The 16,370-nt window shown below is 37.9% G+C and overlaps 1 protein-coding gene across 6 annotated transcripts in view; it reads right to left on the bottom strand.

The window, feature by feature from the left end:
- DYNC1I1 (dynein cytoplasmic 1 intermediate chain 1) overlaps nucleotides 1-16,370 on the bottom strand; it is a gene marked incomplete at both ends in the record, with an annotated part of 291,578 nt that overhangs the window by 262,578 nt on the left and 12,630 nt on the right. The window contains 2 exons of one of the 6 annotated variants that reach the window (XM_080701433.1): nucleotides 815-874; nucleotides 15,760-15,901. In XM_080701433.1, the coding sequence (XP_080557559.1) occupies nucleotides 815-874; nucleotides 15,760-15,901 (202 nt within the window). The remainder of the gene's footprint in view (nucleotides 1-814; nucleotides 875-15,759; nucleotides 15,902-16,370) is intronic. The other 5 variants (XM_080701434.1, XM_080701430.1, XM_080701429.1 and 2 more) reach the window with 5 other exon arrangements.

Below are 16,370 nucleotides of genomic sequence, written 5' to 3'. Positions count from 1 at the left end.
TCATTTCCCTCCCACTGTGGTTGTTTTTGAGTTGTTTTAACTGAATGTGAAGTTGAAAAACACACAGTCAGCTTCTCTAAGCTTGATGTGAGCTGGAATGAGTACCCACTGGGAATCCCTCGTGTGTGACCACAGCTAACTTCAATCTTAAGAGAAATAAATAAGCCAAATGTTAAGGATATACCTGTGCATTTCATTCTTTGTGGGTGAATTTTCAATTACAGATCTATCTTTTAACCTGTGACAATAAATTTCCATCTGAAAAAAAGCATCATTACAGCTCATGACCCCAACATCAAATATTTGAGATATCTGAAGATCAAGGTATTAAACAAATTTACTTCTTCTTTTACGAGACTCTGTCCAACACTTAAGTTCTATTCCAAAAAAAATGAAAAGGGAAGGAAAGACACAAGACAACATTTTAATACTGATCTTAGACAAAATTAACCTCAGGATACTTGTTAGTAAAGGGGAATAATATGACAAAGTCAAACGTATCTCCCATCATAGAAACCATGTACCCCACCTTTAAGTAGTGATGTGGGTTTGTGCTTCTGTATTTGTTTTTGGGCAATATTGTTTTGGAATGTTAGGAATTAATAAGGGGAGATTAAAAGCTGTCTTTTTGTGGTATTTTCCACAAAGAGACATTCTTCAAAGCCTTTTAAGGAAAGCTAACAAAAGGAAATAAACTTATCAAACTGGAAGTTCAACAAAGGGGGAGGAAAACAAGAGCAACCACAGCTCCAGCATTTCAACACAACTGTAGCAAAGAAATAATAAAAGGAGTAACAAAAGAGCAGACATATACCCAAGTTCTGAGTCTGACTGCAGCTGGAGGACTGAGGGGTCTGTGTCCCACTGCAGGGTCCTAATCGTGCAGCACAAAGGAAAAAGAACACAGAGAATTAACGCAAGGGGAGGGCAACCGAACAAACCAAACCATGTCATTCATCAAGGCAATGGTATATACAGTACATACACAGAACATGTCCCTCCTCCACCCCAGCCCCCAGTGATGATCAAACGACAAGAGAAAGCATGGAGCTGTCCTGTCCTCAGAACATCTGTTTGATATTGGAAGCTGTAGTTGTTTTCATAGAAGAAAACCCAGAGCCAAATAGTCAACCTCTGTGCACACAGCCGCCCTTTGCTTTGATTTGGTTTGTACTGGAGTCTGATGGACTTGAGCATGGGAACTGCTGCACGTGGCTCTGACACCTCAGAGCCCATCCGCACATGGGAGCTTCAAGCATCTTCCATGCAATAAAGAGAACTAAATGCCAACGGATCCAGGCAGGAGCATCTGGGGAAGTCAGGCTAGATTGAGCAGGACTACAGGGTCTGATGAGTAACTGGCTTCCTCGGGTCAGTTGCTGCAAATATAATGCCTTAGACTTCTACTTTTTTTTTTTCCAGTACTAGGGATGAAACCCAGAAACATTCTACCCCCAGCCCTATTTTTTATTCTTTACTTTGAAACAGGGCCTAAGTTGCAGAAGACCTCACTAAGTAGCTAAGGCTGGCTGCGAACTGCAATCCTCCTGTCTCAGCCTCCCAAGAACTGGGATTACAAGTGTGCACCACCACACTCAGCATAATGCTTTAGATTTAAGACTCATGGGCAATATATTTTTTACACTCCCTTTTGGACCTGTGTGGAATTTCTTTTAGATGGTAAAGGTATAGAAATTCCTAAATAAAAACTTTGTGTAAATCCTAACACATTTTTATTTATATATATTACCCCCAAATGGTCACCAACAATGTTATCATTTATGTTGAAGATCCAGTGATTAATTATCTCTTATATCTTTTAAATATTTCCCAAGAGATAGCACAGACCATCAATAATTACCAAGGCATTTAATTTCCTTTGCTATTTCTCCTTCAAAATAAGAAGAAATAAATAGCTCTTCTGCAATAAACAGTGCACACAGGACCTTTCTTAGGCAGGCTCTTGAAATTCTCTGCCCTGAATCAACTCACAGGTGATCCAGGCGTGAGGTTATCTGGGAGGCAGTTGATAGACTGCCCAACCCTTGGGGTCAGGCCTGTGTGATTCAAAGCTGGCCTCGGTCTCTTGGCTGCTGTTTGACCCCGGCATGCTGATTAGGTTCTCAACCCCAGTACCCTTTTGCTTACTCAAAAGTGTGTGGCCCAAAGACCAGTGGCATGAGCATCTCTTGGGAGCTTGTTGGAAATGCAGACACTCAGCTCCCCATTCCCCAACTTTCTGTCAACACACTACAGTTTAACAAGGGCCCCAGGTGACCTGTGGAACCTTCACATCTGAGAAGCCCTGCTCAGTTCCCTTGTCTGTGGCCATGGCTTACAAGACTTTTTATGACCGGCTTGCAGTTATCTTCCAAACTTACCTCTAACTGCTCTTCTCCTCCCTCACCTTATGCCAATCTCCGTGTCCTGCTTGATGCTCTTCCACCAGATGCCTACAAGGCCAAGGAATCTGCTTTTTCATATTTTGGCTCAAATGTTACCTCCTTGGAGATTCTTCCACTTTCTCTTTCTTCACCGACACTTCCTTATCCTCATTTCTATCTCTTACCTTGCTTACTTTCTTTACAGTACTCCTCTTTACCTACAATATGATTTTATTATTTATCATTTTATTATAGTCATCATTTAACTCTGGACTTAAGCCTCACGGTGGCAGAGGTGGCTATATCCTTAGGTTATAGGAATACACCTAGAGCCATGTGGCATAGCTGCTCATATAATACAATATCTGCTGAATGAATGGATGACTCTGGTTTTCTACAAGGACTCAATGCAATTATATATAGAAAGCATATGGTAACTATTTTATAATTAGTAGCTATTCTCACTACTGCGATGACACCTGTATCTGCTATTAATGTTTGAGTCAATGCCCCACCTATGTAACATGTCCCCTATAAGCCCATCTTGCAGAGAGATCAGGGTACAATTTTAGAGCTTGCCTTATTAGCTCAGACTATGGGTTCAATCTTTAATACCCCCCCCACACACACACACAACCTTGTAGCACTGCTTCCCTGCATGGTAGCATCTTAGAGAGGACCACATCTAAGTCCTGGGGTGGGGGTTTGTGCTGGGTGTGGCCCGTGGTGTTATCATGGAAGGTTCCTTCTGTCCCCAGAAAATAAGGGAGCAAGCCTGATGGTCCTTATGGTTCTTCTCTGATATTTGAAAATATAGGATGATTATTATATTGCCTTTTGGTTTTCTCTCTTCCAGTAGAATAATTTTATTTAATCAATTGACATAATCTCATTTTCCAACTATTTTTTTTCATCAAGTGTTTCAATGATAATGAAATTATGGTTTCTCCTATAGCTTCTTGGGAGGATTCAAACTCTTGGAGATGATTAATTTATAAAATGAAAGAAGCAGTAAAACTATAATATCACAAATTCTTTTCATATGGAAACCACCCTGTTTACTATGGTGATAAGTTCTGTTTTTATTAATTTCTGGAATGGACCAATTAATGCATGAAGGGGAGAGAATATTTTTGATATTCATTTACTTATTCAAGAAACATCTATGAAGGACTTAGTATATAAAATACTGTGATAAGTCTGAATGTATGCCATTTCAATATAATCCACATAAAAATAAAAAAATAAAAAATAGAGTTGGAGGTATAACTTGGAGGTAGAATGCCCCAGGGTTTAGTCATGAGTACCAAAAATAAAGTAGTACCTGACTCAAAAAAAAAAAAATACTGCGGTACAAGATTCAAAAAATTATCAAAAAAACTACAGTTCTTGTGGGGAGATAAAACAAATATAAACAGTTTGGTAGAATAAGGCAGAAAGTAAAACACACTGTATTAGTGGCACTAAAGCTGTGCAGAGGGACGTGGACCTTACACTTAAGAATTTAACATTATAGCTGGGCGTGGTGATGCACGCTTGAAATCCCAGCATTTGGGAGGCTGAGATAGGAGGATCCTGGTTTGTGGCCAGCCTCAGCTACTTAGGCCCTTTGCAACTCAGTAAGACCCTGTTTCAAAATAAAGAATTAAAAATAGGACTGGGGGTATAGCTCAGAGGTAGATTACCCCTGGGTTCCATCCCCAGTACCAAAAAAATAAAGAAATAACATTTAAAAGAAGGAAATAAGGCATATGAACATTCATGCTTAATGATAACATATACCAGGAATAAAGCAGTTATTATCACTTGCACAGGCCTTGACACAGTTTAAATTTTAATAAATATTGACTGAAAAAATAAATTCCATAAAAGATTAATGTTAATGAAAGTTTGAGTTCCTCTCACTGAGTGTCGGCCAGCGAGGCACTGAGTTGTACTTTCACCAGCTTTTGGAAGCCACAGCCAGGTGACACACTTGTATAAGTTTAGAGATTCCACTTGACCTGGATCTTGAAGGATGGGGCAGGAGTTGGACATAGTAAGCTCATTTTCATCGGTGCCTAGTTTATTGGACTTAGGAAGTTGAGTTAGTCTACTCCACCTTATAATACTCTATTATACTTTATTTTTTTATTTTTTTGTGGTACTGGGGGTGGGACCCAGGGACATTCTACCTCTGATCAATGCCCCAGTCCTATTTTTTATTCTTTATTTTGAAAAAGGGTCTCACTGAGTCACAGAGGGCCTCACTAAGTAGTAGCTGAGGCTGTTTGTGAACTGCAATCCTCCTGTCTCAGCCTCCCAAATGCTGAGATTACAAGCATGTGTCACCACACCCGGCTTACTCTATTATACTTTAGATGCTATTTTACCATTTTATTAAGAGAACAATACTTTCCAGAAAATCAATCATACAAACCTGACAGAGTCTTCTCTCCTTGAAGACCAGCTTTCTGGGAAGCCAAGTGGCCAGCAGAGTGTCTGAGTTTAGAACAGGTGAAGCTGAACGTTTAACTACTGCAGCATTCACCTGCTTCCTCTCCACCGCATCCTCTTCTAAACTAAAGTGGGCCCACATGTACCCCTCACCACTGCCCAGCTCTCCCTCTTCTCAGATTCCTAAACTGATCTACCCAGTCCCTTCTGACTGATATGTTCTCTTTAAAACTACATCAGTCATATTTCGGTCTAGTATTGCTAGATGAAAAACCATCTTTGTATGGTTTATTTTTATATGTTGCATTTGTCTGCTCTGATAAATTTCAGCTGATTTCTTAGGTTAATTCTCTGGGGGTCTAAGAGAAAAACTCTGCGCTCTGTAACAGAGACGAACTAGCCTAGTAATTCCTCATCTGCCCTAGAGTAAGGGGCATTCTTATGGTTCTGTGGGCCCACATTTGGGTTGTAAGTAAGGTCACATTTACCAACTTTGTTTCCAAATACTAGGCACTGAAGCTTCCCACACCATGGAAAATAACCAATCCCTTTTTTGACCCCTAAACATATCATATAATGTAGTCTCTGATCTCTCATCCCTAAAGGTCTACCATGTAACAATTGATAATTTGAAGGTCTTTGTTTTTCAATATTTCTTTACAAAATAACAAACAAAACATCAAAATTCTTCAAACTCACAGTAACCTAGTAAGAGATAAAAAAGACTTCATATTTTTAAAGCTTTTACCAATCCCCCACTCTCCAGCTTCTTATAAAATTTTTCCTTCATTGGTTCAATTCATTTTGCTCGGTACCAGTTTACTAAATAGAGGAAGGATAAAATTTAAAATTAAACAAAACAAAAAATGATAAACATTGGGCATCTGTTGAAAGTACAATGTAGACATAAAAGACAGACAATCCAGCTGTCATATAGGTTGCCCTTGGTGACTGGTTGATTTTTTTCCCTCTTCAGTTCTTACCAATAGGAATTGGCTGGTTTCCATTCTTCTTTCCACCCTTATTAGACCTCAGAGTAAAAAGCCTAAACATTCTTCCTTAAAAAGCACCTTTGCTCTTACCTTTTCTGGGTCTTGGTTTCTAAGAAATGTCCAATAAACATTTGGAAGATAGTGGCTAGGGATGCTCATTTGTAAGCTAGCAGTCAACATGGCTAAGCCACTTAAATACAAGGCTGGGGCACTTAAAACAGCACCATTGGGAAGGAAGGGGAGCAATATGTCAATTTGTATCAGGAACCACACTAATTCAGTTATTCTGGACTGAGTTTACTCCCAGGAACTTGGACTGTAAAAATAAAACAGTGCCAGCAATGACAATAACAAACATGATGATGATGATGACGACGGCAACGATGACAACTACTTCCATATGATCATCATATTCCATGATCAATTTTTTTTTGGTGGTACTGGGGATTGAACACAGGGTAGGGAGCATTCTACCTCTGAGCTACTCCTAGCCCTATTTTTTATTTTGAAACAGTGTTTCACTAAGTTGCAGAGGGCCTCACTAAGTAGCTGCAGCTGGCCACAAACCTATAGTCTTCCTACTTCAGCCTCCCAAATACTAGGATTGCAAGCAAGCACCACCATTCCGGCTTACATGGTTAATTTTTATTCCTCATCCATCACTGGATTCTAATTACTATTGCCTCCTTGTCCTTGAAAATCTTGTTTTATTTTCTCCTTCCACTGTAATTTTGGGGAAAAGTTTATTCTTTCCATTTCATAAAGAGAGACATTCTCCAACCAACCAGGGTCAAAACTTTCCTACTCACTTCTATATCCTAACCTCAGGCAATGGCAGAGATGTCCATACCTTCTGTGAGAAATAACCCAATGTCCTCATCAACATAGAGCTCCAAATCCCACTTTATCAAATGCTTCTCAGATATGCCCACCTTAGCACCTACACTTCATTATCTCATCTGTCTGTTTTTCTTTCTTTACTCCCACAAGCATTGTTTAGATCTTCAAGCCTCCTTATAGTCCCCAAACAAGCACTCAGATCTTGAAAGCATTATAAAAATGAGTGGCCCAGAACTCATCTTAGACCTGTGACCTAGGTAATTGTGTTTTTAACAAGTTCCCAGCTGAATTCAACGACTAGATGCCAAGTGTGGGAGCCAGGGTTCTGGACTCTCTCCATGGTCATACTGGTAAAAGATACGCTGATCTTTTCTTCCTACTCATTAATACCCACTTTACCTCCCATCTTTGGAATGACTGCCTTTCATCTTTAGCTTTACAAAGCATGATCATTCTGTAAAACCCAAATCAAATGCCTTCTCCAAATATGTTTGTCCTCTATAAGATCATTCAGAAATAACTTGTCTCTGTAGGATACAAGTTAGAGAAACACCTGGGCCTCTTATTTTAGTTTTCTTTGCCAATCTTGATCTCTTGATCACTTGATCTTAGTAGAAGCCTTGCACCAGGCTTTAAAACCAAGTCCACGCTGGGCGTGGTGGCTCACCCTTGTAATCCCCACACTTGGGAGGCGGAGACAGGAGGATTGTGCAGGTACGGAGCCAGCCTCGCTGGCTTAAGAGACTCTTATTCCAAATAAAAAATATATAAAAATAGGTCTGGGAGTGTAGCCCGGAGGGAGAAGGGTTTCCAGGAACCCCAGAACCACCAAAAATAAATAAATAAATAAATAAATAAATAAATAAATAAACCAAGTCCACAGAAAGTTTTCAAGAGGTAATGAGCATGACAGAGCCCTGGGTGTCAGCATCAGGCCCAATATACTGCTACCTCCACTCTGGCATTTTTTCCCTGAGTCCAATAACTAGATTTCTGCCTTGTTTTTGAAAGAAAATCCTCACTTTGTATCTTAGTTTCTATAACAACTGTCAGTAGTTTCCCTGGAGTAGTTCACCTTTGGGTACCTTTCTCAGCTTGGTTTTTCCTCCCTGGATGAAGGCTTAACTATTTCCTCACCATAATATTCATTCTACAACCATCTCACCTAGTTTTTGTTTTGTTTTGTTTGCAAGCTATGTACACACACACACACACACACACACACACACACACCTCATTTAAGTCAATAGACATTTACCAAATACCAAATATGTGTAAGATTCTATGTAGAGTAGTAATGAATCAAAGTCACTTGTCCTACAGGAATGCCACAAATTAATTATAGATAACTTTGGTTTATAACATTATTGTTCATCTCTATGCATACACATATTTGAAAGCTATAATTACATAGCAGCATCCACTCAGGTGGCTTCAAATTACATCTGTCCATTTACTAGATGGAAGCTCAGTAGAAGAAAAAGTGATACCTTATCTATTTCTTGAATATCTATGTAGTATCTTATAGACAATAAATTCTCAGCTACTTATTGAGTGAATCAATGGACAGATGAACACATGAATGGTCTTTACCTGCCTTTCCTATAAATAGGTGTGAACTATCACAGCAAGTGGATTACAAGAAATATATTTGTTATTTTTCTTAACCTGGACAACCATTGGTGGGAGAGGGGAAGGGAAAATGGGGGTGGGGGGGAGAGGGCACCAAATATAGTTTAAATGTATACTATTTATGTTCAATTAAAAAATTGTTAAAAGAAAAAAATGATAGAATGGACGAGGGCATGTCAGACTGACTTTCATAATATCCACCAATGCACTTAAAAGAAACTCAGTCTTGCATGGCACAATGTCACCACATGGTCCCAGGAGGGTTTTCAGACTCACTTGCACAAAGAAGAATGAAAATCTGTCTTTAAAATGCTGAACATATTGCTGGTCTGTACTGAGAATCAAGAGGGTCAGCCATCCTCTCCACCAAATGGACCTAGCAACCTTGGTTAATCCCTGAAGCAATTGCATGGGAACCCAACGTTGCATGCTCTTCCTTTTCTCTCTAAGATGAAGAGATGGGTTGAGGGCAGGACATAGCTCTCCTGAGTCCCACTGTACCACTAAACTTATTCCATGTGTCTTCTTTGTCAAATAAGTCACTAGTTACTAATTAGACAAGAAAACATTTGGAGCTAATGTGAGCACAGTACTAAACAGAAAAATCTTTAGTCAATGTCATCCCCAAATATCTAATTTTAAAATGCCAATTCAAAAAGAGTAAAATACTGAATAATAAGGACATTTAAAATCCAACATATCACTCAATCTGTCACATCAATTAAAAATGATGTCAGGTAAGAAAAGGTGGTATTTAAATAACAAGTTAATGTTTTACTTCCTAGCCTCAATTATTTCTTTACTTAAGACTGGAAAAGATGTTGATAAATATTTTTTCTGGTGTCAGAAATAAAACTGTAACAGTGCAATACACACTTGTTTCAGGCTCTTATTTTTTTAAAAAAAAGTTTTTTAAAATGTACCATGTGAGAATCTTTCCCCTGTTGCTTAATACCTGAGTCCTACCACAGACTCCACTCAGGCAACAGTAAGCTACTTAGGAAGTTCATCTGTGCTGGATTTAAAAAAAGTAGGACTGCCATCATAGAGCAAAAATATGTTCTCCTCAAATCTTCACAGAGACCTGCTGCCAAGCAAGCAGTTTCTCTAGAAGACTGGCCTCCCCTTGCTAAAACAGATGCTTACTTTGTTAGCATAACTCTGTGAGTACATACGGTACATTCTGCCTAAAAACAGAGTGATAAGAAATCAAAATTCTAAAACTAACCAGTTAATGTGCTATATAAAAAGAAAATTCTATAGTGTAAATCATATTATGATTTCAAAGAGTGATTTTCAGTCAGCCTTGGACCAGTCAGTGCCTTCGGTTTCCCTGAAGTCCAATTAGCTAGTAACATCCTGTCAACTTCTCTTTATATAATGATAACTTAAATTCTTTTAGCAAATGAAACTTAATAGTCTTATTAAATCTCCCTGTGGTCTTTCATTGTTTTATTATACTTTTTCATCATTACTAATTACTCCTTGGTGCCTTCGTTTAGCTTCCAATTCATCAGATTATCTTGGAAGATGATGGTGTTTTCACCAAAATCAGCCAAACATTTTTATAAGGCTTCCAGAGAGTTCTACAGAATCCGATTGTGGATAAAGACAAAAGTCACAAGTCTTTTCTGTTGGGCATTAGGCCCATGTGGTCCCTTAGTATTTTCTTCTCCTGATCTCAGGCAGAAAAGACAGTGATGCCCACATGTGGCCAGCAGAAGTTGCCCACATACAAATTGTTCTTGGCCAATCTGATTCCCTTGCTTGAGAGTTTGTTAGGCAGTAGACCAGAGAAAGGCTAAGAGCATCACATATCAGAATATTAGTATATCATCAACAAGAAATACAGAATTCCAGTGTTCTAATGCCAAAATCTGTCCCTTCATCTCTAATTTTAACAGGAGTACACATGAAGCTGAGAGCCCCAAAGTCCTTGTACTTCCATTCTCTTGTTAAGTGTTTTGGAAAATGTTCGTGCATCTGCTGCACTTAAGGCTCTCTGGGAGCAGTGGCTCACCTTCCTAGAGAAATTCTATGGACATGGCTTACATGCTGATAACTGGGAGGGCAGGTATCAACAGTGAAGATGAGGGGATTATGTTGGAAGCAATTGGGGAAATGTGAAGATGGTGTCAACCTTAGATAGAAGGAAACACATTAAAATAGAAAAGTAGAGATGATTAATCAGAAAAGCTGATATCATGGCTTGTACAGACAGATGTCATTCATTATATATATGATACTATAAGACTCTGTGAAAGACTACAGTAGTGTGTAGGGTGTTCAGAGTGCTAATCTTTGGGGTAGTGATTAGTTGTTTTGTGTTTTAATTTGGACTTACTTATATTTTCTAATTGTGTGAAATGTACAAGTACTATAATAAGATTATCACAAATAAAGTGCCAGGGGACTTGAATGTCCCTATTAACTGGAAAATCAGAAATTTCCTTTTTTCATCATGTGATTGAGGATATCATGGGAAGGATACTGTAAGAGTAGGTTGCACAGTATATTATCACAGTGATAAATATTTATATTTGAGTGATTTTTGGAAGTTTTCTTCTATGAATCATGTTTCAGGCAGAATGCAGCATATGTCCTAGTATCTAGGAGAACTCTCTGAAGTCCATAGACATTCCTAGGTTTCTGAAGGCCAGTATAACTTCTAATTTGGCCATGTTATTGAGAACCCTAAAGAACCACAACTTAATTAGAGAAGAGTCTGGTGCAAAGTCGCCTGTGAGGTATACATGTAAACAAAAAGAATAAAGGTGGGCTGAATTATCATCTCTTAGCTAGACTTATTTCTGGTTGCATATCTGAATGGTTGTGGGTAAGAGTTGGGGCAACCCAGAAAGTAGTCTCTAGGGACATAGATGATAATCTGACCCTGGCTTGATCCAGCTCTCCATTTTTTTTTTTTTTTGGGTGGTACTGGGGGTAGAACCCAGAGGCTTTCTACCTCCAGGCTATACTCCCAGACTTTTATATTTTATTTGGAAACAGGGTCTCACTAAGTTTCTGAAAGCCTCACTAAATAGCTGAGGCTGGCTTAGAAGCCGTGCGATCCTCCTGTCTCAGCCTCCCAAGCGCGGGGATTACAAGCGTGCGCCACCACGCCCGGCTCAGCTCGCCATTTTTACAAAATTGCTTGGCTTAGCAAAGAGGTATGCTTATCGAATTTGAAAATGACACCATAGTTTCCATTTTTACCCACTGGGAAAATGGCTAAATCAAAGTTTTTTCCAATATGTGCAGGATAGGGAGTAACTGGGATACAAGAGGGGCTCCAGATAATGGAGGAGAAACCTCAGTGGAGCCAGGGAAGAGATCTAAGGGTAGGGGAGGAGGAAGACTGAGATTCATTAGTAAAACCACCGAGTATATACACATGCCACATATATACACATACCACTGAGTATGTGTGTATATGGAAATATACCAATGTCAGTCTGGGGACGCTGTGTTGGAAAGGAGGAAAATGGGAAGCGGCCGGGGGCACCAAGTGACGTGTGCATGCATGTCATTGTCAACATGATTTGCATTATGGCACGAGACTAAAATGTGCCAATAAAACCACCAAAAGCATTAAAACATACTACTATAAACAGTGATAGCTAAAATTCACATAAACTCATTAAATATCATAAGCACTTTACAGATACTAATTTAATTCTTATAATATGGAATCGGTCAACTTTTATCAACTGTTGTTGGAGATAACAGAGGATATACGTATAGATTGTGGAAACTGTAATCAGTCTGTCTAGGTTAAACTCTAGCACTGTGGCTACACTTTGCATGAACTACAGAAAATTGCTAATTATTTCTGTACCTCACTGACTTTGTCTGCAAGGGTGGAATTGTAGCTTATTCATTCAACATACATTTATCAAATGCCTACTCTGTGAGTATAGCCTCAAAATATCACTTAGTGTCTCTTTTCAAGGAATTCATTGTTTCCCCAAGAATAAAGATACATATTCAATTAAGCAAAAGCCATTTTTCTTTAAAGGCTATATAATCCTAGTACTTCATTCTTGTGCAAAATAATATAAACTCTTGGTCTCAGATTAATATTCCTTGTCATACTGAGAAAAATATGTCTATCCCTATTCTGCTAAGTTTTAAAATGTAGAAATATATGTTTACACTACTCAAGTATCATTTCAGTATATTTTGCAATGATTATTTTCCCTTTTTGATCTTTTTGTATTCTGAATTATGATAACATAATTTCCTTTACTAAAATACCCTTGCATTTTGAACCAATAACCATTAATCATAGTGTAGTATCCTCTTTATATTATGTTAAATTTCAGTTACATATTGTATATTAAAGATTTTTAAATCTATATTTATAAGTAAACTGGTCAGTCTACGAGCTTGTTCTTTTCCAATTTTGATTAACTGAGCAATAATTAATTAATTCTATGAAAACGGATCAAGAGAAAAATACCACAAGTACATGCTCTAAATGAGAAGTGGGCCTATAACAACAGAAGCAGAAAATGCAAAGTAAATTGTAACACTTTTAGTTTTAAATTTTTCTAAATTAAATCATACCAGCATAATTGAAAAGTTATTAAATATTTCTACTTAAAACATTTACTCAAGTGCTCTTGAAATCAATGAAACAGATTTTTATTATACTTTCTGCTTTTAAAGCACTCTTTTAACCTTTTCTCTATAATAGAGTATATGTAACATGCCAATTTATAGATTAACTAGTTACAGGGATTATAAGTAATGCTTGCTAATTTTGGCTATCTGAAGAAAATTTAGTTTTAGTTTAAAATGTTGGCAGGTGAATGAAAGAATTTATGTACAACTTTAGGTTGAACATAATGAACAAATGTGTTAATTTGATTCCTAAGTTACCTTCTAGTTTTTCCTTTTTTAAGAGTTTATATTCCACACAAACAGGTAAATTTATGACTATGGAATTATATTCTTAGCTCTTTGCCAAGTTCTATTTTTAGCCTCAGGTTTTAAAAAGTGTTAATATTAATAGTAATTGCTATCAAAGATGTTACTTCTACATAAATGGGCCTTCCAAGAGGAATTTTAAAAACCAAAATATAATTCTTTTGCAATTTAACTCTCATATGTTTTATTAAAGTAAAAACATAAATGTGTATGGAATTCTTTTAAGTTCAGAACAAGGGCAGGGGTCACTAAGCTATTCCTAATATATTCTCCTCAAGCAAACTTTGGGCTTAGACTTGTTGAAAACTTTCATTTTTATCAGCGCTGATTTTCTTGCATGCCTATGAAACCTGCACTTAGCAAGGGACTTACTTGCTGACTTTAAGTTACACTCTAGCCACAACTTTCTTAAAAAAGAAGGGGAGTTAGTTGAAGTTTGTGTGGGGTGGGAGTGAATTGCCCCTCTTCCAAAGTGACTCACTAAGTTAAAAAAATAAACCATGCAAGAAGTTAAAGAAATGAAGAGTGCTGTTCTTTGAGAAGGAATAATTGCTACTGTACTAACAGAGTACTAACAGCAATAGGTCAGCTTTCTCTAGAAAGTCTTCAAAAGGGCTCATCCACTGGGGAGTCTGTAATAGAATTTAATACTGCCAACTTCACCCCTGGAAGCTAAGCAGTACTGACACCACACCGTCACTGTGTAGAAACGGTCAAATATATTAACTTACTGCGCCCCCCAAGGAACGTGGTTATATTGTGCCAGTCCTTGAATAATGTTGGATCTTATACAACTGTGTTATTATTTCTTCTCCCCCTCAAAGACGTTTTGAAGTATTCAGAGGAAAAGATGATAGACAACGTACGCTGCCCAAATCACAAAGGCGATTTGCTAAAATAAACCAACGTTGTGTCCCCAAAACCCTTACTTTCATTTTTCTCAAGTTGAAAGTAGTGTTCACTGGTTTCAAAAGCCCTTATCGAAATAAAATACTCAAGTCTGAAACACACCAATGGGCAGATATGGGTGAGATAATTCTGGTCTTACATGTTGGTTTCTAAAAGCAAAAACAAAAAGCTCAGGACAGTGCTGGAGTATCCTCATGCCCAGGTTTTGTCTAGCAAACTATCTAAACCTCTATGGAAGCAGTATATGTACTTTCATAAGGAAATGCAACTAATAATGCATTAGGAAGAAAAAAATAGAAAATTTTATACCTCTCCCCAATAATACATATGGTGGCAAGAAATATTTGCAGGTAAGTCACTGACTAAAATGTACACAAACAAACCCAAAGGTTGATTTGCTAGAATAGCAATGCTGAACATGGCTGTTTCTTCTCCTATTTAAACTTTGACTATAGTGTTTTATGATTTTTTTAAAATTGAGAGTCTACACCAGAAGTCATGAATTGCCAGTCACAGGTCAAATCTGGCCCGTAACAGCTTTTAACAAAAATTGTTAATGTTCAATGCTTAGGAGATTATCAAATAGTAAAATTTCTAGCTTCTTATAATAACTTGAAATTGAGGGAAAGATTGGGTCCATGTTCCCATATGAACTCAACCACCTTAAGCCATGAGAAAGTCATCTGGTCTTTTTAAAAATGGGGTGCTTGTGACCCAGTTACTACAGCCTCCCCTGCCCCACACTCATTCATATTACCTACCTGTGGGCACCTGCAAGTGAGATTCCTGGTGAATGCAATTAGACTGAGAGTTACCATGACTCCACCCATGCTAGTGCAACTTCTTCTTCCCTCTTTTCACATCTTTACCTTTCAGATATCCCTTCTGTGGTCAGATTAGAGGCTGTCTATAACCTCTCTCAGAAGTTACGTAGTCTGGGGCAGGCGTGGTGGCGCACGCTTGTAATCCCAGTATTTGGGAGGCTGAGACGGGAGGATTGCGGTTCAAGGACTGCTGCAGCTACTTAGTGAGGCCCTTTGCAACTCAGTGAGACCCAGTTTCAAAATAAAGAATAAAAAATAATAGGGCTGGGGTGTAGCTTGGAGGTAAAATGCCCCTGGGTTCCACCCCCAGTACCGCAAAAATAAATAAATAAATAAATAAATAAATAAATAAATAAATAGAAGTTACATAGTCTATGAGTATTGCTGATCATCGACAACAATAATAACAGCAACATCAACAATACTTTAGGGACTAAGTTCTCAAATTAGTCCACCTAAAGAAGCAAATAAATGAGAAGTTAAATCTAGGATTAGAAACTAAAGCCAAAGTGAAATAATGAAAAACCGGATACATATTCAATTGATCTTTGGTCCTTCTCTGTTTTCTTTTTTTATCTAAGCTAATGTTTATGTTTGTTAAGCAAACATGATCCTAAATCAGCCTACTCAATGCAGCACGACAGACAATTTTATCATTTCTAGTGTTCAAGATCGTTGCTATGCCACTAAAACTAGCAAGCCAGCATGAATTGAAATGCGAAATGACTGAGCATTACAGGACGATACATGCATATTTAACAGTGTTGGTCTGTATTACAGACATCCCACCCTAGCCTTTTAAATTCTTACCTTGTTAGTGGCCCCAGATCGCCCGAGTCCTGGCTTCCGGCTTCACTGGGAGTGCTCACTGATTTCGAGGAGGGAGACATAGGGGTTGGGACTAAATAATGAAAATAACAGGTATCCCATGTTAAAAAATGCAGTGGCTGCACTGGTGAAGAGCAGTGTCAGACAGATCAAAACAAATGGGCCCAAATTAAAGTGGTTGTATGGCAGGAGAGATTGAGATGGGATAAGGGGAAAAAAAGAAAGAAAGAAAAAGAAAAAAGAAAAGGAAGAAAGTCCAGTGAATTTTTCTTATTTTGGAAATCAAAATTTGAAATGAATTTAGACAGAATTAACCTGGGGATTCTGAGGCCATGTCCACCTCAACAAAGTAAAGTGGAGAATCAAAATAGTTATCCAGATAATTCAAGTCAAATATCTCTCTCGAATGAACTATCCAGATAGTTCCAATTCTACACTTTATTTTGTTAGTATAGATGTGACCTATTAAAAAATAAAATGGGTGTCTGTAAAACTTTAAATATTATGAAATCTTTTATTATAAATGATTTTATAGTGGTCCTGGAATGTCAGAAAATCTGTTGTATGTCTGCATTTGGAGGGAAATATATTGC

This window comes from Muscardinus avellanarius (assembly GCF_963383645.1).
Source record: "Muscardinus avellanarius genome assembly, chromosome: 9".
In the NCBI taxonomy this organism is placed as follows: domain Eukaryota; kingdom Metazoa; phylum Chordata; class Mammalia; order Rodentia; family Gliridae; genus Muscardinus; species Muscardinus avellanarius.
The sequence above is the reverse complement of the archived record's forward strand: the minus strand, read 5'-3'. Positions and strand labels throughout refer to the sequence as shown.